This window comes from Anser brachyrhynchus (genome assembly GCF_964034855.1).
Source record: "Anser brachyrhynchus genome assembly, chromosome: 18".
NCBI classification, from domain to species: Eukaryota; Metazoa; Chordata; class Aves; order Anseriformes; family Anatidae; genus Anser; species Anser brachyrhynchus.
In genome coordinates this window covers 13058928-13084615 of record NC_137711.1, presented here as the reverse complement: position 1 = coordinate 13084615, position 25688 = coordinate 13058928, and the positions used below count along the sequence as shown (strand labels likewise).

The 25688-nt window shown below is 46.2% G+C and overlaps 1 protein-coding gene across 5 annotated transcripts in view; it reads right to left on the bottom strand.

Moving 5' to 3' along the window:
* GAS7 (growth arrest specific 7) overlaps positions 1-25688 on the bottom strand; it is a 113235-nt gene that overhangs the window by 37137 nt on the left and 50410 nt on the right. For all 5 annotated transcript variants that reach the window (XM_080560523.1, XM_080560525.1, XM_080560524.1 and 2 more), the window contains 3 exons: positions 13280-13351; positions 11065-11150; positions 6859-6912 (listed from right to left, as the gene is read on the bottom strand). In XM_080560523.1, the coding sequence (XP_080416649.1) occupies positions 6859-6912; positions 11065-11150; positions 13280-13351 (212 nt within the window). The remainder of the gene's footprint in view (positions 1-6858; positions 6913-11064; positions 11151-13279; positions 13352-25688) is intronic.

The window sequence follows — 25688 nt, the reverse complement described above, 5'->3', positions numbered from 1 at the left end:
TGCCCCACCTGCCTGACTTGCGATATTTAGGAATTGCTTGATCTTGTGCTTCTAGGAGGCATCGTTTAAAGAATGACCAGCACTGGTGGACATCGAGGCCTTCAAGAGCAGTTTCCCAGGGGACCTTGCTGACTAGTTCCCTGAGCAGCCTGAAGTCCGCTTTCCCCATATCTAGGGATGAGGTTTTGGTGGCACTTTTCCTTCTGTCACCGTAAATTTTGAACTCAACCACTTCATGGTCGCTTTGACCAAGGCGGCCACCAATCACCACATCTCCCACCAGACCCTCTCTGTTTTCTAGCAACAGGTCTAGGAGGGCACCTTTCCTAGTTGGCTCCGTTAGCACCTGCACCAAGAAGTTATCATCTAGGTGCTTCATGAACCTCCTGGACTTGCTCGTGTCAGCCGTGTGGCACTCCCAGTTAACGTCTGGCAAGTTGAAGTCCCCCATAAGGACAAGGGGAGTTAATCTCGAGGCCTCTCTTAGTTCTGTAAAGAATAATTTATCGGCGCTATCGTCCTGGCCAGGCAGTCTGTAATAGACTCCCACAACGACATCCCCTTTATTCGTTCGTCCCTTGATCCTTACCCAGAGGCTCTCAACTTTGCCATCGCCGACCTGAAGTTCCACACAGTCCAGCCCCTGCTTCACATATATCGCCACCCCACCACCTCGCCTACCCTGCCTGTCCCTCCTGAAGAGCCTGTAACCATCTATCGCAACACCCCAGTCACAGGACTCATCCCACCAGGTTTCGCTTATGCCGATGATATCGTAGTTGCAGGACTGGGCCAGGACTTCTAGCTCATCCATTTTATTCCTCATACTGCGTGCGTTCGTGTAGAAGCACTTCAGGTGCGTCTCCTTACACTCAGCACCTTGTGGATCTGCCCGAAGGACCTCACTGGCACCCAGCCCCTCTGATTCTAGCGTACCTTCCCTTAGGTCTTCACCGGCGTGCCTGGTTTTAGCCCCTTCCCCCTTCGACTCTGTAAGTAATTCGAATTACTTAATATTCAAGGGAAAACCAAGAAAGGATTTGGGCAGGGCTATCACAGCTGCACAGGCAGACCTAAACCTAATGCTTATAGGTCGTGAATCTGCCTTTGGACTATTCAAAAGGGATCAAAAAGGACACAGCACCCTGTTATGAAGAGCTGACTCTGTATAAACCCACCACACCATATCAATGCAGCAATGCCTTTAGCTGATACAAAACTGTTCCTGCAAATCCACATTGACTCTTCCACTGTTTGCCTGCACCAAAGTTTCAGTGGCTGTCCTGTACACAATCCAACATCTTTCTCCAACCTCCTTCTTCAGAAGGGTCATTCATTCTTTACAGAGCATGCCAATTCTTATTTCAAAGCAGGCTCAGGACCCAGGCCACATGTTACCAACATCCATCTACCCTGGACAATAGGAGCAGGTGAAAACACACAGTTCCTTCACACTCCGCCACCCAAAGTGTCACAGATCATAAAACTCTGGCTCAGTTCAGAGCGAATGGTGCAGTGAGGGGCACCTGCATTATCCCATGCTGATCTCTCTCACCACATAGCCTCCAGCACTAAGCCTATCTCTGAGGAATGGTTTACTGAGTAAACCTGCCTCAGCTAACATTTTCCTGTTCCTTGTCAGCTCAGTCATCTCAAGACAGCACTGCAAGCCTATCTTGTCCTGTTTTTTTGGTTAGGTAGGCTGAGTTACCTTCCCTTCTCCATCCACGGACCAGTTCTAAAAGCCTGCAAGCGGAGTCCACCATCCCCTGGAAATAGCCCAGCCACAGAGAGGAGCCCACAACTCTCCTCTGTTTGTGGCCAGCCCAAGTAGAGGTTTGCTGAGAAGATCTTGGGCACTGGAAAGTTCAGGTGCAAGGGGCTGCCAGCGTACACTAGTTCAACACCCTGCAAGGAGAGGTCAGCAACTCTCACCCCATCAGGAAGTTTCAGATAGATCAGTGCAAAGGTCTTAAAAATAGCAGCCAAAGACCCTAAGCAAATCACTAGCTTCAGACAGTGTCTAACAAGCACCAGCCTGGATCAGTACCAAAAAGACACACAAGGACAACATACTTTGCAGACAACATTATGTCTCTGCTTGACTTCACAGATTGCCAAATTCCATGTTATTGCTAATCACAGGCTGCTCTTGTACCTTAGCATACTTCCCTGCTGACCATTTCTCAAATAAAACGATATATCATATTTTTGCCTTAAAACGTAAAATGACCTCAAAACCTACACACAACTGCTCTGTTATAGAGGTGAACTGCTTGGTGTAAGTATGAAAGACAGCAGGTCATCCGGTAGCAAAAGACAAAGAATGTAAAATATTGCTAGCAACGAAAATGTTATATGTAACCATGTTGAGGAATGGGATGGGAGGCACAGTTTTAAACACTTTCTGGCTTTGATATTGCATCTCGCACTCACTGAATAAAACTTTGGTGACAGACACAGTGTGCATGAAACGCTGCCCTGCACACAGCTACAGCATGTGCTTACACAACACTCCTCGTGAGTCTCCAGGACAAGGTACCGCCTCCTAAGAGCGGGTTGCCATGCTACAGTTACTTAGGTTGTGCCTCAAGTTAAAAATAGGCAGCAGCAGAAAGCAAAAGAGGTGAAAAGATTGTCTGGAGGTTTTAGAGACACTGGCAACAATCCACATCTCCAGTCATGAGCATCAATACTGCAATGGTGAAAGAATCTATTCTGGTTTCCATCTATCAGATTATCCTCTTACTGCAGAGAATGTCAAGGAATGTCCCCCATGGAAATATGCTACTGAATGAAGTTTTGTGTGGACCAAGATCATTTATTTCTACTGGCAAAGGACCAATGCTTGCCATCAAGACAATAATGCTTTCAAGGCAGATTTCTAGGGCACAACATTGTCACAAGAGATGAAAAGGAGCAGCGTGGAATGCACCTCCTAATTGTATTTTGCAACCTTCACCAGATGACTGGGCATCACCCCTCTGTGCACATCAAGACACAGATGTGACAGATGGCAAGAAGCACATACAATGCTAGTTGAGAAAGGAAACTGCAATGGAAATTCATATTTCCTGCTAAAAATGGCACATGCCTGACAAAAACTAAACCTGTGTCAGTTGGAAGCTACTTACTAAGACTGTTACGTCACTGATATGCTGAATAAATAAATAAAATCACCAGAAATTCCCACACTCGGAGAGGTGAAGGTGTCCCACTGATATGGACTGAATGCACCACACTACTTCCATGTACACGGCAGGAAGAGAAATAGTGAGTACAGATCAACAGGTGATGAAAGTAGGGTTAAATTCATGTCTTTCTCAAAGAGCATTCTCCGATTCAAAGTTTTCTTAGTAAATCAAACATTCTTCACTGCTCAGAAGTTTATGCTTAACTATATAGAAATGATGCTGAATTGGCTGGAAAACATCAGTTACGTTTAGTACCACATCCAGAAGGAAACTGGTGTCAGAATTTAAGAAGTACAATGCAGAAGCTTTTGAAATCCTAAAAAAAACAAGCAAAGAAAAAAGATTATTTGTGCAGTAAAGTTAACTTACACTTTCCTACATTAAGTCCCTGAGGAAGCATGACAATTTTCAAAACTCTAGAAATATTACTAAAACAATACACAATTGTCTAGAAAATCTTATGACTCTTTCTTTCCTTTCATCACCAGATTTTCCTACACTTAAACAAGAAGTCTTCGACTTGAATTTCCAAACATTTCTAAAACTTCACAATGTATCTCAGCAGGACAGGGATGACTGGGCAGGCGCGGAGCAGGACAAGGCCATTAGCTCTCATCCCCACATCTCATTCCCCTCACAAACCTCTCTCTGAAATATTCCTTTTGTTGTTTCTAAAAGGAAAGACGGATGAAAAAAAACACTGGTTCACCAGATCAGTCCCACTGATGGTCTTTTGCCTGATGCTAAATCACTGCATCATCAGATATATTCAGAAAGTTTTTTAAATGAAACACAACTCTATTCTCCCAGGACATGGTATCCCATTCTACCTTTTCCATTTAACTCTCCCTCACCTCCGCTACATGAACCTCAGCTTTCACAGGTAATTCTTGTCCAGAGGGTTATCTCTTCAGAAGGCAGACAGCAAACCATCCAGGCTAAAACTAACGACTGAACCTTGAAAGTCACTGCAAAATCAATGCAAACCACAGACCTGCACTTCTGCTTCCTAAGTGAGCATCAACAATTTATGCAAATGTCAGTTTCATAACAGTCTATGATACAACTCATCAGGGGCTTCCTTTCCAGAGAAAACAGACTCTTAGTGTTGGTAATAGCTGTTTACCAAAATCATCATATCCTTCATCTTGTTGAAACACTCCGGACCACACCTGCCTTCAGGATTTCCAGAAGCAAGAATAAGTCATTCTCCCAAACTGCACTCTGAATGTAGAGAAGGCACTTGCATTCCTAGAAAGTCAGTAACTAAGTCCCACTCCTCTGCGAGGCTACAGCTGCTGATCAAGTGTCATTATCTGATGTTTGCAACTTACCTATCACAGGGTTTCTGTTTAGGTGGAGTTTGCTGGATTGAGAACTCCGAAGTTAATGACCAAACTCCTCTTTGCAAGAAGAGGTTCTGCCTGAGCACTGCTACAGACCAAGAAAAAACATTGAACCAGTCAGGAACATACCCTGAAGCTCTGCTAACCAGAGTATCCCAAAGTCAGCTGGAGCAGTGCAGAACAAACATAACGGAGGGGGGGAGGGAATTTACATTGCTCTACAGTCCATATGAGAATGCTGTTTTTAACAATGCTTCCTTGATGCAGGCAATGGCTTGGAGTAATCAGCTGTTAAAATTAGATTGTTTTTGGCCTCTCTGATTCATTATACTCGAAAGCTTTGGACTTCTGTTGGAGAAAGGCACACACAGGGATCCTTACATAACACACAACACTTTATTGCTTTGTAGATGCTACCAGATGGCACACAGGCCAACAAACATGACAGTGAAAAGCCTAAGTCTTCACCCTGTAAGCAGCAAGTATTTCAGAAACACAGGCACTCTCGCTTTTATGTTGCTCTTGCATTACAGTGCAATCTACCCGAAAGCCACGTCCCAACCCTCTGGCCAAGATATTCAGCTTGTGGTTTGCTCCTACCCCTCTCACCCTGACAGGGAGGAGGCTGAGAGTACATTAGGTGGCTCAGACACATTCCCAATCCCAGCCACCTGGAGACCCTACAGCAGATCAGCAGATTCCCCACGACATTTGCCAATCTGCCCAAACCAACAGATTCATATTCACTTCATGACATACCACACTCTCAATACTCTAATTAACAGTACATCTTCTAATGTTTAACAACTGATTTTGATAAAAAGAATCCTCAACAGCGTATCTGTTTTTTTTCCTGAAAAATGTTGCTATGTGGCAATGACTGACCTGCGCTGCACTTAGAAGGGGAAACCTGAGCATGCTCCTTCCAAACCCTTGCTCCTGTCACCAGAAACCCAGGGAATCATACTCACCAAGGGACAAATCAACAAGCTGTATGTAACAATGCAGACAATAGCCTCCTTCCTGTAGTAACAGTTAACCATAATATATAACATTAAACATTAAAATTATAACATTCCTTTTGTTGTCTTGGATTTTATACCTTGGCAATGCTCACAATTACAAGCATGCTTATTCCCTCTCCTTTATCACAGCAATTCATTTACCTTCTTATTTATCTTTATTATATCCTTTTAAATAAACCATTGTACTTCCAGCCACTTCCATTAGTTTGATATCCTTCCTGTTTTTAAACATCTGTCATGTACTGAGGAGTCCAGAATTGCACACTGTGTTCCAGATGAGGTCATCACTCATACAAAATATATTAAGATTTATAAACCCGATACTGAGAACATCTTAACTGAACCAACTATATTTAATTATTATTATGAAAAGCAATGTTTCAGTAATTTCATACTGATACCTAAAATCTTAGCCTGTATCAGAAATCTTCAGCTGCTATGGCATAGAAAAATACCTTTGATGCCTTTGAAATGACAAAAATTGTTCTCTAGCAGGGCAACGACCCATCTCCCGCATTTTTCTATCCTTTCAGTGCTTCTCCAACTATTCAGGCTATTTCAGGGAGAGGGGAAGAACGGTTAAAAGCATAGTAAATTTTCTCAGGACACCTGATTCACAGCCAGAATCTTTAGAGAATGCCTGTTCCCTTTTTCAGTTATTTTCTTACCTCCTGGTCATCCCAGAATCACTAGAATCGAAGGGAAAAATCACGCAGGAATGTGCACTCTGAAAATCTCCAAGGATGAAAACAACTGAACAGAACTTCCTGAATTGGAAGGGACCCACAAGGACCGTTCTAGGTGGAGTTCCACCCTTTCGGTGGAAATCCCAAGACTTCTCAGGGCCCTGACTTAGTACTTAAACACAGCAAAACTACTCGTGGCGAAGAATCTGCTCCTGAAGTCCATCCGGAACTTCCTCCCTGCAACACGACCCGTCCTTCCACCGGCCACCTCCGGCAGCCTGGCTCTTCGCCTCCGCTCGCCCTACGGCCACGACGCCGGAGCGCCTAGCACCCCTGGGCTAGGAAGGCACAGCCGGGCACGGCGCCAGGCGCAGGTGCCCTCGACGCGTTCCTGCCGCGCTGCCCCGGGATCAGCCCCAAGCGCTCCGGCCCCGGCTGACGAGGCGGCCGCCACCGACCCGCCCCTCCCTCACCCCGAGGGCGTGGCGCCCGTCGACGGCGGCGCGCAGCGCAGACCCCTCGGCCCCGTCCGCCTCCGAGCGCTCAGCAAGGCGACTCGCGGCCACCCCAGGGGGCCGGCAGCCCACCCCGGCGCGGCGGCACTCACCGTCAGGCTGCTTTCCTTGCTCTGCCTCCGCGGCGCCGCCGGGGACCCCGGGGTCTGTGGAGAAAAGTGGGGCGCATCGTCAAGGGCGCTCTCGGAGCCTAGCATGGCGGGCGCGAGCCGTGCGAGGTGGGCGCTAGGCCGACTCCATGGCACGGTACGGCACGGCACAGGAGCTGGAGGCGGCGCTGCCGTCCGGCAGGGCCGCGCCCCTTCGCCGCGGCCAATGGCGGGCCGGGCCGGGCCGGGCCGGGCCGGGCCGGGCGGCGGAGCCCGCTGCCAGCCACTGAGGCGGGCCGCCGGCCCCACCGCCTCCCGCCCAAGCCCTCGGGGCGACACCGTTCCGGCGCTCCGCCTCTCGCCTCCGCCGCGCCGCTCCGGAGGGAGCGGCCGGGGGCAGAGTCGGCGCTGCGGCGGCAACGCGGGCGCGCCCAGCACAGCGCACGCAGTGCACGCCGTGCTGCTCGCCGTGCGCGCAGCCCCGCCGCCTGGGCGTGAGAGCAGCATGGTGTGTGTCACAGCCGGGCTGTCTGCTCGGAGGCGGCAGGATCCGCTCCACTGCGTGCGAGCCCACGTGAGCTGCCGCCACCATCGTGGTCCTGTGCTGTGGCCCCCACACTGCTCTGGCCCCCTCCCATTGCTCCTGTGTTCTGGGGATTGCCACCCGCTATGAAGACTATGGGGACGACTGGGGATACTCTTAGTGGGGTAGAGGGGAATGTATCTGAGCTAGCTTGGGCCAGGGCTGTGCTGAAGCCCCTGAACATAGCATTTCCTTTGAGCTACAACTTGAAATTTAATGTCCAGCTGAAGTCACGTCAACAGCGAAGTGACCAGGGCTGAATATGTGAGGTTTCACACCGGCCTGCTGCTGGCCTGCAACACACCAGCCAGGCAGTTCTGCTGCTCCATTTGTGCTGGTTGTGACAACCTGAACCAGCAGCATTTAGCTGCTCTCTAGGAAGCTGTAAGCGATGCCTGGCCCTGTGCCCAGCACAGTACAGTTCTGTTTTGTTCTCAGTTGTGGCTTTTTCCCCCTTGACCTGTTTCCAAGAAATGTAGCTCAGCTTGCCCTAGGGATCTTGCCAGCATTTGCTTGCATGATGGCTGCTGCCCGGGTCTAAGCGCCCTGGAGAATGTCTGGAAGCTGCTCTCCAGCAGGAGAAAGCCTGTGCCAAGAACAGGCAAGGAGGCAGTCAAGGCAGAGCAGCTTGGGATGGCCCAAGACAGAGGTAGGAGAGGAACAGGCCAGTCTGTAGAAGAGTCTAAAGGCCTAGAGAACAGCACTAGAAAAACACCTTCTTGCAACCAACAGCAATATGGTCAGATGTTTTCCTTACTAAGGACTCTTCTGCAAAAGCATCCACAGCTCCCAGGAACAGCAGGCTCCCACATGGGTGTGGACATAAGCTTCTCTTAGTATTAATGCAACCAGCAGCTAGTTACAGATGCAAAACTAGTTAAAAGTTCAAAGCACAAATGAGGCCAGGACTTCAGTTTGGGAAAGCTGGTAATGTAAGAGCAATGTAAATAAAGTATCATGGAGGCTTCTGAAGTGAATGAAAGAAAGCATGAAAAGAATTTTTGTCAGTGTGATGGTTGAGTCAGCTAAGCAAAGCAGTGCATGAAAATAGACTCCATGTGTACCTCAAATGTGAATCTGAGCAAAAAGATGACTTTAGGCAAACAGGTGAACTTGAGTGAGACTCAGCACCATAAAAGAGGCAAATGTTAGAAATAAGGTTTTGGGGGAGTCAGTTAATCTGACCTGTGTACCAAGATACATGTATAGCAGATATCTTGAGAAATGAGATTTGTTGCACAAGGATTAATATTGCTTTTTTTAAAGAGAAGTCACACCTTGCAAATTTATTTGGGCTCTCTGAGGGAGACACAGCAGGCGTGTGGACAGGGTTGTACAGTAATGCACTATGTCAGCTTTTAAAATGGTTTTGAGCTCGTTTAGGTTTCCATGTGCTCTGTCTCTAGTCTGTGTAAACTGCTCAGAGAAGAAGCAGTGTAGGAATTAAATGTGAAATGTTTGTAATGGATGTGGAAAGAACAGGGAACCTGAAATGACAGACTATATCACAGGAGATGTCATGAATCCACTAGGAAAGTAAAACCAGAAATACTGGCTCAGCTGAAAGAGCACCCGTGGTGTGATGGGGCAACAGTGAAGGCCAGTACCTAGCAGGCCATGGACAAGAAAGAGGGTGAAGGCAAAGGGGGACAGTGAGCAGACAACACAAAATTTAGATCAAGAAAACAGAGGGACACTAAGAGCAACAGGCAATCCAGTTCGGCATGGTAACTGCACACAAAACGTGCATTTCACTGTCAGTATTTAAATAGTTGCACTACAGGAGAACCTAGCAGTTAACAGAGAAATGAAAAAGAGAACTCAGGTCCTGTACTACCAGGGAAAAAGAGCCAGCAGGCAGGGAAGCACAAAAGTGCTACCTAGTACCTATTCAACTGTTGCAGTTTTGGCTGAGAATGAAGAGTTTCAGGGCTGGAGCTGGAAGAGGGGCCTGTGGCATATGACGAAATGCAGGGAATACTCTCCTGGAGACAAGAGGTGGTGCAATGAAAAGTGCAAGGATATTTAGTAAAAGTTTAGACAAACAGGCAGAGGAGAGTGGCTGTCGACTCAGCATTTTGAACACTAGCCTGAGGTGATGAGATGGGTGTTGCACAGGCTATGTAAGGCGCAGAGGAGGGCCTGTGAAAGGACACACAGAAATGGATGAAGTAATTGAGAAAAACATTTCAGACAAATTCTTTGTGAATAATGTCTTTGGGAGGGAAGGCTGGAGCTGTGTAGTGGGTTTACGTGCCAAGGTTTTGGTAGCAGGGGGCCATAAGGGTGGCTTCTGTGAGAAGAATCTAGAAGCTGCCCCATATTAGGTAAAGGCCCCGCTGCTGACCAGAGCCAAGCCAATAAGCGATGTTGTTTGCACCTCTGAGAGCATATTTAAGACAGGGAAAAAAATGCTGCTTCACAGCAGCTGGGAGAGAGGAGTGAGAAACAGTCTTGCAGGCACCAAGGTCAGTGAAGAGGTGCTCCAGGCACCGGAGCAGAAAGTCCCCTGCAATGAGGACCATGGTGAAGCATGCTGTCCCCCTGCAGCCCATGGAGTACCACGGTGGAGCAGGGTTCCATGCTGCAGCCCATGGAAAAGACCACGGTGGAGCAGGTGGACCTGCACTGACAGAGGCTGCGGCCTGTGGAGGACCCCCGCCAGAGCAGATTCCAGGCTGGACCTGCAGCCTGTGGAGAGGAGACCACGCAGGAGCAGGTGAGCTGGCAGGAGCTGCTGCCCGTGGGGGATCCAGGTTGGAGCAGTTTGCTCCTGAGGGATGGACCCCATGGTACGGACCCATATCTGGAGCAGTTCTTGAAGAGCTGCTGCCTGTGGGAAGCCCACGCCGCATCAGTTCGGCAAGGACTGCATCCCGTGGGAGGGACCCCACAGCACAGGGGATGAGAGTGACCGAGAAGGAACGGCGGAGACAAAGCGCTATAGACTAACCACAACCCCCATTCCCCTGTGCTGCTTAGGAGGAGGAGGTGGAAGAGGGCTGATTGGGGGAAGGTGTTTTTAGTTTCTTTCCTTTGTTTCTCACTTCTCTAGCTTGTTAGTAATAGGCAATAAATCTTACTATCTCCCTATGCTGAGTCTGTTTTGTCCATCGTAATTACTGGGTGATCTCCCCGTCCTTATTTCAGCCCTTGAGCCCTTTTGCATCATATTTTCTTCCCCTTCCTCTTTGAGGAGGGGGAGTGAGAGAGCAGCTGTGGTGGAACTTGGCTACCCACCCGAGTAAAACCACCACAAGCTGCAAGAAAATACACTGAGATAAAGACAAGGACAGATCTGCACATCTAGAGAGGCAGGCCCACATTTTAGGCTAGAAGGGCAGGAAATTTTGGAGGGTTGTTAACAGTGACTGAAGTGGCCTGAGGGATTTTTCAGAAAGGAGTGATAGGGCACAAAAATTCAAAGTATTTTGGCATTTTGTATTGTTTTGGCAGTTAGACACGAAGACTGACTTTTCTAGATGTAATGAATCTGACTGATCTGACAGTTTTTTAGAGAAAATGCCTCTACTCTAAATATCCTACTCTGACAGACTCCTAAACTACTTAAGCAGACACCCACATGTCTTTGTACCACTCCTTGAATTTTTTCCCCCAAAACTTACCTGGGGGTCCCCACTGGCTTTCCGGAGGCTCATATGACCAGAGTCTAGTTGGTGTACTGGCGTCCCAGAAATGTGGTAGCCATTCACTGTAAGAACATGAAGAGTGAGCAGGCTTGCTGTAGGTAGCAAATGCATAACTACACATTTTAAAAACTGATCATGTAATTGAATATAAATGTGTGTACTCTACTGAAGATCAGCACACAGGCCCATTCTCCTCTCAGCATCTTGCAGCAGGCTTTTATCAGCAGTTATGACAGGAGTTAACTGAGTTGGAAGACTCAAGAAAAAGAGGCCCCAAGTCATAGAATCATAGACTGGTTTGGGCTGGAAGGGGCATTAAAGATCATCTAGTTCCAAACCCCTACCATGGACAGGAACACCTCCCACCAGGCCAGGTTGTTCAAAGCCCCATCCAGCCTGGCCTTGGGCACTACCAGGGATGGGGCAGCCACAACATCTCTGGGCAACCTGTACCAGTGCTTCACCACCCTCAGAGTAAAGAATTTCCTCCTTATACCTAATGTAAACCTACCCTCTTTTAGTTTAAAGCTATTATTTCTTGTCCTTTCACTATACTCCCTGACAAAGAGTCCCTCCAAAGCCTTCCTGTAGGCTCCCTCTAGGTGTTGGAAAGTTGCTATAGGGTCTCCTCGGAGCCATTTCTTTTCCAGGCTGAACAGCCCCAACTCCCTCAGCCTGTCTTTGTAGGAGAGGTTCTCCAGCCGCTTGATCATCTTTGTGGCTCTCCTCTGGACTCTCCTAATACTTCCATGTCCTTCTTGTGCTGGGGGTCCCAGAGTCTTGTGCTGGGGGATCCCAGAGCTGAATGCAGGGCTTCAGGTGGGGTCTTATGAGAGCAGAGTAGAAGGGGAAAATCACCTTCCTTACCCTGCTGGCCATGCTTCTTTTGATGTAGCCCAGGATGCAGTCGGCTTTCTGGGTTGCAAGCACGCACTGCCAGCTCATGTCAACCTTGTCATCAACCAACATCCCCAAGTCCTTCTCCTCAGGGCTGCTCTTAATCCGTTTTCCACCCAGCCTGTATTTGTGCTTGGAATTGCCTTGGCCTAGGTACAGGACCTTACACTTGGCCTTGCTGAACTTCATGAGATTTGCACAGGCCCAACTCTCAAGTCTGTCCTGGTCCCTTTGAATGGAATCCCTCCCCTCCAGTGTGTCAGCCGCATTGCACAGCTTGGTGTCATTGGCAAACTTGCTGAGGGTGCACTCAATCCCACTGTCCATGTCACCCACAAAAATGTTAAACAGTACCAGTCCCAACATTGACCTCTGAGGAACACCACTTGTTACTGATCTCCACTTGGACATTGAGCTGTTGACCGCAACTCTTTGAGTGTGACCATCCAGCCAATTCCTTACCCACCGAGTGATGGATGGACCACAATCAATGGACCAAAACTCAAACGGTTCCCATAGCCAAGTCTGGTAAAATTATGTGTTTGAAGAATTAGTCTATGTAAAAGCACTGGTTTAATGGAGATGGGCTGTTTATTTCAAGAAAGCAAGCTTTGTAAGATGTTTATGATTTACGTACACAGCTGTAGGGTGCTTTACTTTTGGAAAATAGTGAGCAAAGAATAATGTTCATAGTAGGCTTAAATGAAGATACACAGCCAAGTTACGAATCCTTTGGTTACAACAAAATGTGCATCCTTAAAGCATGCTTCCCACTTGGCTCGGCCAGTAAAGACAGGCATCAGTTTGAAAAATTTTGGCAAAAAACGTTCTTTAGACTGCATTACTATCAGCTGACAGAAATGTAGTTACCACATGCTACAAGACTTCCTTGTGCCCATGTTCCCTGTGTGAAGGAGCTACAGCCGTCTCAGGTTTCCCTGCAGCCTGCTGCTTCTCAAGAGCCTGCAGAAAGCAGGACTGGAAAAGGCAGTCTGTCCTTCTCTCCTGAAGCCTGCAGCTCCAGTGCCTTGCTGGGCCACCAACCTGCCTCATTGCTCCAAGGAAGGAGCCACCTCAGCTCAGAGCAGGCATTTCAGACAGGCCGGAAGATGTGTCAGTTAGGAAACAGCAGGGAAATGTGTCAGAAGGGAAAGCCTCACCACATTTGCTCTGCCACACAATTGTGTACATTAAATATAAATCCCATTCAATCACAGCATTTTCATTTGCTTTGCTAACTTGTAGAGAAAGAGATTCACCCAAGGCAGTGGTCAGGCATGGCAACAAACAGTACCTGCAGGACTCTTCTGTGTCACAGGGCTCTTTGGAGTCCCAGGCACGCTGCTCGGCCGCTCCCAGGTTGTCTCTGTTGAAGGGAAACAGCAATGTAAGGATGATGGAGGCCTAGCACACCCAGCAGAGTTACATGTCTATGACACGTACAAATGGGTCTGACTCCCATTGTTCTCTGATCCAGGTTCTCACCCCATGAGTAAGGTGTTTGCACCTCTCTGCACTCGCCATCTCTTCCCTTATCTTCCTGCCTTGCTTCCCAGCCCCCACTCACTTGGCAGCCTGCTAGAATCAGTGGAAATAGATTCAGAGTAGCATCACCAGTTCTTCCAGTGCAGGTCTACTCCAGGGCCACACTCAGCAAGACAGCAAGCTACAGCTGCAAGCAGAGATCACAATCCATGCAGAAAGCATTTCCAGGTATAGTTAAATCAAGCCCAGGATCCTGTCTGCAGCCCCGTGCAGACAAGGAGACCTGCCCAGCCACAGCAACTGCAGCACAGCCAGCCATGTCTCTTATCCTGGGTACAAAGACCAAACGGTGGCATTGCCTTTCAACCTGCTCTCCGCGTGGAATGCAACTCAAAGACATAGTTTTAGCGATGTAAACACAGACCAGAGCACTTTTTTTCCCCTCAAAAAAGCTATTTCCCTTGCAAAATTTTCTTTTTCTGTTTGGTTCTATGTCATACCACTTTTGATACTCAAAAGACTGCTGCTGCTGCTTTTTCCTTCTTATTCTCCTCTAGTTTAACCATTCTGCTAATTTTCTCATCAAATGCAAAATTATCTTTGGCCACATGCAAAGCATAGAGGATTTAATTGCAAAATTTCACAGAAGTTGCAAATGGCAGATAGTGGAGTTAGAACAGCAACTTCTTTAAAAGTCTAGCTCAAAAGCCCAAGACAGCAACATTCCTTTAGAAAAGAAATACATATATTGGTATCAAACAAAAATAAATACTACTGCCTATCAATTAACTAAGAAAATAAGCAAGTTAGTGTAATCAAGTCAAAGCACTGCATTGACCACTTCGTTTCAAACTGTGATTCTCAGAACCCAACCAACAGCCATCCCTGCCAAAGCTTGAAATCCTACATCTCTCAATATTCTGGATGGAAATGGGCAAGTGGCAACAGGACAGGAGATGCTGAGAGAGCCCTTGTGTGTAACAGCATAGGGGCAGTCAGTCAGCACTTGTATGGGTGGCACATATGGCTTCCTATCCTAAGTAAGTGCTTATTTGAGCAGCAAAAAAGATGGCAACATATTCTTCAAGAACTGTAAGAGGGCTACTGGGTAAAGAAGGAAGAACCATTTCCTCTCTCTTCATATATACATTCATTCACATACATACACATGCAGATGTATTCAAGGGTTGCTTCAGGTTCTTCATTTCAGGAAAGGGGATCCCAAATTCCTTACTTCAGGAACTGCAGCTCCCAGATGGGAGAAGGTGCCATCCTCCCAAACCTATCATGCTCACATCCTTGAAGACACACACCCTGCTTCTTGCTTTGCACTCTCTCCCCTTCTTCCCAAGCCTCAGAACTCATGTAAAGCTTTTCATCAACCAACACCCCCAAGTCCTTCTCCTCAGGGCCGCTCTCAGCCCATTCTCTACCCAGCCTGTATTTGTGCTTGGGATTGCCCCAACCCAGGTGCAGGACCTTGCACTTGGCCTTGTTGAACTGCATGAGGTTCATGTAGGCCCAACTCTCAAGCTTGTCCAGGTCCCTCTGGATGGCATCCCTTCCCTCCAGTGTGTTGACTGTACCACACGGCTTGGTGTCATTGGCAAACTTGCTGAGGGTGCACTCAATCCCACTGTCCATGTCACCAAGATGTTAAATCATGCCAGTCCTAACACTGACCCCTGAGAACACCACTTGTCACCAGTCTTCACCTGGACATTGAGCTGTTGACCGCAACTCGTTTGAGTATAACCATCCAGACAGTTCTTTACCCACTGAATGGTCCATACATCAAATCTATGTCTCTTCAATTTACAAATAAGGATGTAATGCAGGTCAGTGCCAAATGCTTTGCACAAATCAAAGTAGATGACATTAGCTGCTCTTCCCCTATCCACCTAAGCTGTAACTCCATCATAGAAGGCCACCAAATTTGTCAGGCATGATTTGTCCTTAGTGAAGTCATGCTGGCTGTCATCACTCACCTCTCTGTTTTCCATGTGAATTAGCATGGTTTCCAGGAGGATCTGCTCCATGATCTTGCCAGGAATAGATGTGAGACTAACTGGCCTGTAATTCCCCAGACCTTCCTTTTTTCTGTTTTTAAAAATGGGGGTTATGTTTCCCCTTTTCCAGTCACTGGGAACTTCAACAGACTGCCACAACTTTTCAATTATGATGGATGGTGGCTTAGCAACTTCATCTGCTAGTTTTCTCAGGAGCCTCATATGCATCGCATCAGGTCCTATGGACTTGTGCACATTCAGGTTCCTTGGATTGTTTCAGACCTGATCTTCTCCTACAGTGGGCAGTTCTTCATTCTCCCAGTCCCTGCAACTTGGATAGTGTGGCTAGAGCACTTGCTGGTGAAGACAAAAAAGTCACCTAAGCCTTCTCCATATCCTGGGTGACCAGGTCTTCCATTTCCTTCTGGAGTGGGCCCACATTTTCCCTAGTCTTCCTTTTATCACTGCATACTTAGTAGAAGTCTTTCTTGTTGCCCTTTATGTCCCTGGCCAGATTTAATTCTATCAGGGCTTTAGCTTTCCAAACATGATCACTAGTTGCTCGGAGAACATCTCTATTCATCCAAGGTTACCTGTTCTTGATTACACCACCTGTAGGCTTCCTTTTTGTGTTTGACTTTGTCCAGGAGCTCCTTGTTCATCCATGCAGGCCTCCTGGCATTTTTGCCTGAGCTCCTCTTTGCTGGGACACATCACTCTTGAGCTTGGATGAGGTGACCTTCAAACATCAACCAGCTTTCCTGGGCCCCTCTTCCCCCCAGGACTTTGTCCCATGCTACTCTAACAAGCAGAACCCTGAACAGGCCAAAGTTTGCTCTCCTGAAGTCCAGGATAGTGATTTTGCTGTGCACCCTCCTCACTGCCCTAAGGATCTGGAACTTCACCTTTTCATGGTCACTGTAGCCAAGTCTGCCCTTGAGATTTACATTCCTCCTTGCTGGAAGATGGTCCAGCATAGCACCTCCCCTTATAGGCTCCTCTATCACTTGGAGAAGAAAATTATCAACAGTGCAATCCAGGAATCTCCTGGATTGCTTATGCCCTGCTGTGCTGTTCCCCCAACAGATAATCAGGTTGATTGAATTCCCCCATGAGGACCAGAGCTTGTGCACATGAGGCTGCTCCTATCTATCAGTAGCGGGCATCTTCCTCTTGGTCTTCCTGACAGGTGGCCTGTAGCAGACCCCCACTATGTCACCTGTCCCTGCCCTCCCTTCAATCCTGACACATAAGCTGTGTCTACACAGAAATGATATAGTAAGAGCAAAAATAGTTCCAAGACCCAAGGTATGCATGACAACAAAACAAAAGATGGTTTTCACAGATGTGGTTAAGCATTTTCTCCCAAATGAAAGTGGAAACCTGTTTTTTGGAAAAAAGCTCAATTTGCATCTGTTTGGCAGAATGAGAAATGGCATGATGTGTCAGGCCTTCAAAGAGACACATGCTCTGGGTCTTTATGTTAGTCAGGAAACACAACTTCTGAAGAGGCCCCAGTGTGGGTGATTTTTGGATCAAAGTGTAACAGCTGAAGAGGGCATTTTGTGTCCCTTCTCCATTAATCCTCTGAGGTCAAAGCAGCTGATTTACAGTTTGAAAATGCGGCATAAGCCAAACATTAATCAAAAGCCTTAAGTTTGCATAATACTCCCTGAATGTGTTCACATTGCTTTCAGGAATAGGTTTAGTATCTCTGCATGGTGTTATGTTGTAGTGCATTTTAGGAGCTACATGTTCCATAGTTCCATTGGCCAAACTATGAGAATGGGACAGAGTAAGCTAGAGGACCTCTGGGTCTGTTTACTGTGCAGAAACTTTCCCTTGTCTTTAGGTTCTGTATCAGGTACAAGGTGTCACCCAACTGCTGGTGCTATCTCACATCTTTATAGATAGGTTTTGAGTTTGTTCTAGTTAATAGCAAGAAAACTGTACTGCTGAGCAGCTCCAAATACAGTGTCTGGCTCAAATATTGTAAAGCTGTGCAGGATCTCGCCTACAGAAAAGCTGGGGAGGGATTCTTTGACAGGTAGTGTAGTGATAGGACAAGGGGTAATGGCTTTAAACTAAAAGAGGGTAGGTTTGCATTAGATATAAGGAGGAAATTCTGTACTCTGAGGGTGGTGAGGCACTGGAACAAGTTACCTAGAGAAGCTGTGGATGCCCCATCCCTGGAAATGCTCAAGGCCAGGTTGGATGGGGCTTTGAGCAACCTGGCCTGGTGGGAGGTGTCCCTGCCCATGGCAGAGGGTTTGGAACTAGATGATCTTTAATGCCCTTTCCAGCCCAAGCCACTCTGTGATTCCGTGATAAGTTGCACAGGTCACTCTGACGTGGCAGAAGAACAGCAAGTGAAATTTTCTCCTGTCCCTCCTCAATGCCACAAGAAGAAACCCTGCAAGCTTCTCACACAGTTCCTGATAAGATGCAGAATTAGAAGTGATATTTGTGGTAAGGTAAAACAGACTGCCCAGTCTTACCCCATCTTTTTTGCATTCACTTTGCACTCGCTGGTGGCATGTAGGAATCTCCTGTCTGTGTAGACAGTTTGCAGACCTCCTATTCTTTCCTTGCTGCTCCACTGCATCTTTATAGGCTTTCTGCAAGGTTTTCTGCCTGTCTGTGGCTCCCCAAAGTGCAAAACTTGGTTGGACTTGTGAGTCAAAGGGAGTGCAAACAGGCCTACTTTGTAAACAGGTTTCCTTTAACTGCATAATACTGCACTCCACTGTCCAAACCTCCAGGCTGCTTGAAGCTGACACACTCTATCTGGCTTTCTGGAAGCACACCTCACCTAGGCAGAAAGAAACAAACTGATGGCAGTGCTTTTGCATCTTACCTCCCCTTTCTTGCTAAAATCTTTCCCACATTTGTGATGAATCAGAAAGAGTTTAATGGCACTTCATTCCTTGATATTGTGGGGGAAAACAGCCCTAAAGAAAGGCAGGGGGAATCGGTAGGCTTGTGCATGTGAGGAGGGGAAATCACTCACAATGCCCTGAGACTGGAGTAAAACAGAAGGAATAGGTGAATGTAAGTACAGTGAAAATATTTTCCTCCGGTTCCATACAGGGCACGTAGCACAAGGAGATTTTGTTTAGTTTAAACAAGAAGGTCTGACCTCTGCATCAGTTCATCCTGTCTCTCCCTCACTGACCTCCTGCAGACTACAGCATAAGGAATCTCCTGATTTATCACAGCAGCTGCTTCTTCTCTTGTGCTCCACCATTTTGGCCCAGTGAGCCCTGCAGTACTGAACGCTATAGGGCTACAGTAACATCAGCTTAAAAGGCCCAACCAGCCAGCATGTGCATGAGTTTGTCAACAACATGGTGTCTTCTCATTGCACTGCAAAGTAACATTAGCCCACGGGCCTCCCAAGGCCCTGATCTTTACTTCCATCCTCATACTTATTTTAAATTAGAGACAGGAAAAGCACGCAGAACTGACAGATGCAAATCTCCCTGCACCTGCATGAAACATGAGATTCAATCTCTTAAGTGCTGAAAGCAGAGCACTCTGTAGTACATGAACTATTTCAGCAGGAGTTGCCATGTCAGAACTGAAATCCAGCTCCATCCTATCCTGCAGCCTCCAAAGAGACTGAGGCTGCAATATAGTTTTTATTCTCCAGCCCTAAATTTTGCCATGGAGACAGGCACCATGGAAGAGTTCTTGAAATTTTATGTCTATGTGTTGACAGGGGAGGTGCTTGTTACTATCTCAGCAGCATGGGAGAAGTCGCTGACAACAGTCCTTATTTCATCTTTCAAAATATCTTTTAAAATGAACACTGAGTACCATGCACCTCCTTTTGCAAACAATATGCCAGACAAAAGTGACCCTATGTTGCAAGAGTGGTAGTGATAATAATGCTGTTTCCAGCATTTACTGAGACACACTTTGCTTTCCTAGGTTTTAGGCCACTTTACCAGGGTAGGGTTACTACACCACCCTTTAGCTAGGGCATTCTGTATCACAGGGAAACTGTCACTAGGAGGTTTTATCTGTAAGAGAAAAGACATAATAGAAATGCTTGACATCTCTTAGTCGTCTCCATAGAGGACTTACTGTCTCAGCTGCAGTTCTTAAGTTTAGCTGGAGTAGGTGTTGACTATGGCTGGTGAGATACAAAAGAAAAAGCCCAACCTACAGACTAAATCCATCCAAGCTCCCTAACTCTCTCAGAGAGCTGGAAAAATATTTAGGCAGAGGAAATACTGAAGAAGGTTGTGGTTATGTTCCTTCCATCCACTGATCTCTTACTTCAGGTCTGGCAATCAGCAATTGAAAAGAACTAAAATTTGTCTGTGAATGGTGAACATCCTCACTGTTTTCCGGTGTTGTAGTACTTGTTGTCTTACAGGAAAGAGCCCCTGTAATGAATTGCACCTGACTTTATTGAGTTTCAGGCTGATGTGCTGAGGTACACAACAAGGTATACTAGGCAGAAGCTCCAGGAATATGCCTATCTAAGTGAATTTCTGGGCCATCTCCCTCAAAGAAACGACATGTTTTCAGCTTGCTTTGCAGTTGCTTTCTAACCAAGCAAAGATAAAATAATTCTTGTTTACTCTGTCAAAATAAAGAGTTCAAGATTTGGTAAAGGTTGGAAGTTACAAAATGACCAACCAACCAACTAATAGCTTTAGAGTCACCCTTAGCTGGATTCTTTCCAGGCTGTGCTCAGGCCGTCAGCATAGATCTCGCATGCACTTCCTCTAGAGAATGGTCACTGTCTGCACTTACCCACTTCTCTCCCCCTCTCACAACAAAATCAGTGAAAATGCAAACATAATTGTATGATTGCAGGTCAGAAACTTCTCCTGTTTAGTCTGTTGTCACACTCCAATTACCCAGTGAAATGCAGCATTATTAAAATTGCTTTCATGTTCTTGATTAAGGTCTAGCTTATTATAGTGCAGCAGGGAGGCTTCCTTTACACCTGGTGCTTCTTAATTTAACCTGCATTATGCGCTTACAATTCTTTAAAATTATGTGTCTTAGAAAAGGATAGTTGAGCTTGTGACATCCTAATGTTACAGTGCTTTCAGCTCTGGCATTGCATAGAAGCTAGGAGACACAGATGTAGTGAATTATATATTTTAGGATGGAGAACCTCAAAACATGCAGAAGCCCCTTTGAGTTTCTGTGGGTATTCTCTAACCAAACAAGTGTCCTAATGGCAATGGTACCGCATAAAACATGACCGCAGCCACTGTTACTATCTCTTATCTGTGTATGTTATGCCAGGCACCATTCATGACAATGGTCCATGGACAAGGTGCAAGAAGGACAAAGAGCCATGGACATTCCAGCTGTAGATTCCAAGGCGGGTTAGTCAAGTCAGTGGTAAAAGATGGCTGGTGGTACCAGAAGAATACTAGGTAGTATCTATTTTTTCAGGCAGACAGAGAAAACTTTCCTGAGCCTCTGAAGTGTTGGACTTCTCAAGATTCTTTTCAAGGAAATAACTACTTGCCGCTACACTTTTCAGACTGCTTGAAAGTCCATGTCCTAGAACTTGGTGTTGCAGGTGGCATTTTAGTGGTGATTTTTGTGATGATGAGAATAAATGGGCCTTAATCAGGATCAAGATAATATGAAAGCAGACTTCTTGCTTTCCAGGAAGAAAAAGCTGTTCAGTAAATGGGAGGAACAAAACATTGTAGACAATAAAAGCCTGGAAATAAGAACACACCATGTAAGGCTGACCTCAGCTGAGAAGGCAAGACGGCAGCAAGCCACACAAACACTTGTGTCATAACTATGTAAGTCATCTTTAATGTGATGGACAATGTAGATGGAGTACTATTGTTTGACTAATGCAAGAGGTATCACAGCTGCAGCACATCTGAGAATTTCTTCTGCATAGTCAAATATTTTCCAGCTAAATCTACCACCCACACACAGTAGTAAACCACTCCCAAAGACACTGAGCAACCATATGGCTAATGACATAGTAACTGTGCACTCCAGGCACACAGTGCATTCAAACTCGGCATGGCAATCTAATTCTAAGGCTCTCCATTCAAAAAACACACCAAGACCACCCATGCCATGCAGCCTAGAAATTCCTCCACATTCTGTTACAATCCAGGTTATATGCAGTCTCATCTGCTCTGCCAGCACCATTCAGCCAATGCCTTACTACACTCTCATATCAAAAAGAGGATTAACTGAACGTTAAAGCAAAGGAGATTGCTCTCTCCACTTTTTTTTTAATGATGGATAAATATTATCTATGCAAAGAAGATGGTTTTAAGAGGCTATGTGAAGCACACTATTCCTTACACCTTTCAGAGACCAGTTATCATCTCCACCCTCCTATCCTGACTGCTGCTTAACTTCTTGACTCCTTTGCTTTCCTGTCCTTCCCCATCACTTCTCCCTCTGCATGGACTCACATCTTCTCTCATTTGAAATCACAACACAGAACTGCAATTATTATTGATAAGAAAATGTCATACTAGGGAATTACTATATAAATACCCATTTCTTTCAGATGATGCCAGTGTAGCCCTAGGAAAGGGAAGAGGCTCAGCCCTAATAAAACTGCATGAAGGTGAAAGCAGTCCTAACACTGCCTGAACTAAATTTGAACCACTGTGTAGAAATGCAGCCAAAAAACAAACCACAGTGCTAGTTTTCTTGCTTTGGGTTGTGAAAAATGCCAATTAGAAGCCACCCGCCAACTCTGTGAAACAGCAGCATGTAAATAAATGTAGTTCTTTGATGGGGACTGTCAGGTAGGAGATATTCAGGGCAGATATCTTTTCATCTTACCTGCACCTGCCTCCAAATCACCCACAGGTTGTTCAGAAGCGCTCAACATTGAATGTAAACACCAGCACCCTGTCCATTTTGCACTCTGTCTCAGACAGGATATCCTCCTATTCACAGTCCTCCCATCAGCTCATATACATGAAAAGTTTTGAAAGCTTCACACACTGTGATTTTGCAACCCAGACCAGCCTGGAAACATTTATTTCCTGTAATACCAGCACAACAACAGAGCTTCTAGCTGAGTTGCTGCAATGGTACCTGTCTTAGGAAGGGAACAGATGGGACATCCCTGTACACAGGAGCAACTAGCAATCTCAGCTGAACTGAGAAAATGGACACAGGTCCTGAGGACCCAGCAGGGGTCTACAGCACTTCACTTAAACACTTAGTGGCTTCTCTTCAGTAAGATAACACACAATAGCAGTTCCCCATTCAGTAAGATCACGCACAATAACAACTCCTCACCTTAGTCACAGGCAGAGATAGAAGAGACTGCATAGAGCAATGGAATGTTTATCAAGCCAGGACTTGAACCAGTTCACATGAAATATGAAGGCCATAAGATAACTGGCAGTTTCTGGAGGCCTTATTTCATGTTTCTCCCAACAGGTCAACACGGGAGCTGAACTTCGAGACCAACGGGAGTGCAGATGGAGAGCTGACTCCCCAGGGATGGAGACCACCACTATTTGGTGAGGTAAAAATAATAGAAAGAGCAGTACAGTTCTGATGAGGAAGAAATAACAAGAACTCCCATGTTCTGGTTTTCTTCTAAAGCAAATAAGGGAATTGGAGTGCTGAGGGGTGTCTGGTTGGTTCAGAAATTTGGGAGTTGAGTACAAGGATGATTGCCACTGTCTCCACTCCTCCTACCCTTTTTCTCCCCTTGTCTGCAAAGAGGACTCCTAAACCCACCCATGTGGGCTGTGATGACTCCCTTCCCACTTAACTGCCCTCACCTGTGGCTGCCAACACCCTCCTACATCCCCAGAAAGCAGAAGCACATATCCCGACAACCCCTTCCCTGATGCTGAGAAGGACCAGGCCAGCAAAGGGTGGGTTGCACACCCTGCCCTTTCCATCCAGAGTCACAAGCACCAATGCCCCTGCCCAAATTTTCACTACAGTGCAGCAGGAGCTTCAAGACAGGGGGATGAGGGTCTGGGGCTGCTTATAATCAATTGGCTTCTAATAGCCATTTCCTCTTACCTTGGAATGTGTGGTGAATGTCGGACAACATGGACTGAGTGCACGTCATAGAGGGCTTGCAGAAGGTGCAAGGGACTGTGTGGCTGTGAGTAGTAAGGCTAAGGTTGAAGAAACTGGAAGACTGTAAGCATGGGGATAGCCAAACACAGGAGATTTTAAAGTCTAAAACTTGATAGGTAAAATAATCCAAGGCAGAATACTATTGTCCAAGGGCACAGGGGACATAGTGCCGAAGAACATCCAATGCTGCAGGCCTGGGATGGACTTTCTCACCTTTAGACAGTTATTTCTCACAGTAACCATTTCTCTCCCATTCATTGCTCCAGCGGCAGAAAAAAACTTTTCCCCTCCCTCTGCTGCATCAAACCTTTGAGTATTGCATACACAGATACGTGTTTTCCAGATCATACCTAGCAGTTTCTAGTACACAGAAAAGCCTTCAGCAGGGCTTACAGCTCTTTAGAGGAACACTAAACTGTTCCTCTGTCCTGCTATAAGCTATACGCTGTGGCTACACTGAATGAGGCAAAGTGTGCTACAGGGAAGGTGTTCTCCTCCCAGAGATAATCTCTGAAGCTGTACTTATAAAGTCTGCATTGCCTTTCCACTAACTTCCTTCCAGCCTCCGTGTGACCTTCTAGGTTGTTCTTAGTACTTATGCAATGAAAGTTTCTGCAGACATATTTTTTTTTCTCAATCATTGCTACCCTGAGAGGTCATATTTCTGATATTTCTGCTACTTCAATTCCCTAAACCTGTAAGGCTTCCTGCTCCCCTATGAATGTTTTCCCTGGTCTGATCTGCAGAGGTGTTTGTCTGGCCTTCCAGTCACTTTTAGGGTGTAGCTCATGTTAGCTATTTTAGATGCCTACAACATGAAGATAACTGAGAGGTGAAAGTAATTATTTCTTTTCATTGATAAACAGTGAGATTAGAAGATCCAGTGATGTCCACCCATGCACAGTACCTTCAGACAGGTGAATCAAATCCTGCCCCACTCAGACAGTGATGGGGATGGTGAAACTTATCTAAGGGCACTACAGTAAGCACTCCTTGAGCCCAGCCAGTGCTGTGGACTTTGATGAGTGTCCTTTGCACACACTTCCTTCAGTTTATCATCCTTGTTTGGTTGTGTCAAATTCTAAACAGAAAGCTGGTACATATGCTTAACCCCCCAAATCCCAGTAAAGATATCTTGATCATACTTCCAGACAGCATGATTCCTCACAGGAATGATGCAAAGTCTGCAAAATAAGGACCATCACAGCTTTCCAGGAGTTTTAGAGTGGTTAGTCATCTCTCTACTTTTCCTTATGTTTTGACATTACAAGCTATGATGGCTGTAGACATTGCACAAAATAGATGCCCAGCATTCCAAATGTAATGTATTCAACCTTCCTACAGCAGGCTATATTGTGAAAACAAATTTTTTCATTATGCAGACCTTTACAGGTTGGACGCTTTTAGAATGGCTTCAGGATTTGAGTCCAATCAGCTTCAAAGAATGATAAATGTGGAATGTTTATCTGATTTGGCCAGCAGGTGGAGATAGACAAGAATATGTTGTCTGTCGGCTAGCTCATTTACCTGTGCAGATCTGTTTGTTTGATAAAGAGTTGCCCCACTTCTTTCATTACAGTTTTTTTCTAACATATTTTTCTGGGTAAGGACACTGTCTCATAAATTCTATTTCTTTCCAGTTAAGTACCAATTTCCTTGTGTTTATCATGCAAAGACAATGAAAATCAGATCACTCTCAGTGGAAACGCTAGTATGGTCAGATAAGACACAAGACCAATAATCACAATGTAGAAGGGCACTAAATGTTGTAAGCAGCTGACGGAATAATAGTGGCAGGTTCTGCTGTATTTTGAAGGCTCGAAAGAATCATCATGTTACTTCCCCCTAAAATCCCATTGGCTCCCAGGTTTGGGAATGCATATCTTGAGTTCCCTTGTCTGAATAGCTCAAGCACCAAGAGCAAAAAGCCTATTTAATCTAACAAAGGGCCCTGCATTTTGTGAGGAAGGACACAAATGGTGACAGCCAGTTGGAGCAGCAGGGGTGGTGCAGTACTGGTCATGTTTGGAAAGGCAATTTGTCGAACTGGACTGGCCATCCAACACTTCCTATCTTCAGGAGGAAGGAGCAGAACTACACAAAGGATTCAGGGTGAGGAGCAGTATAGAACCTCAC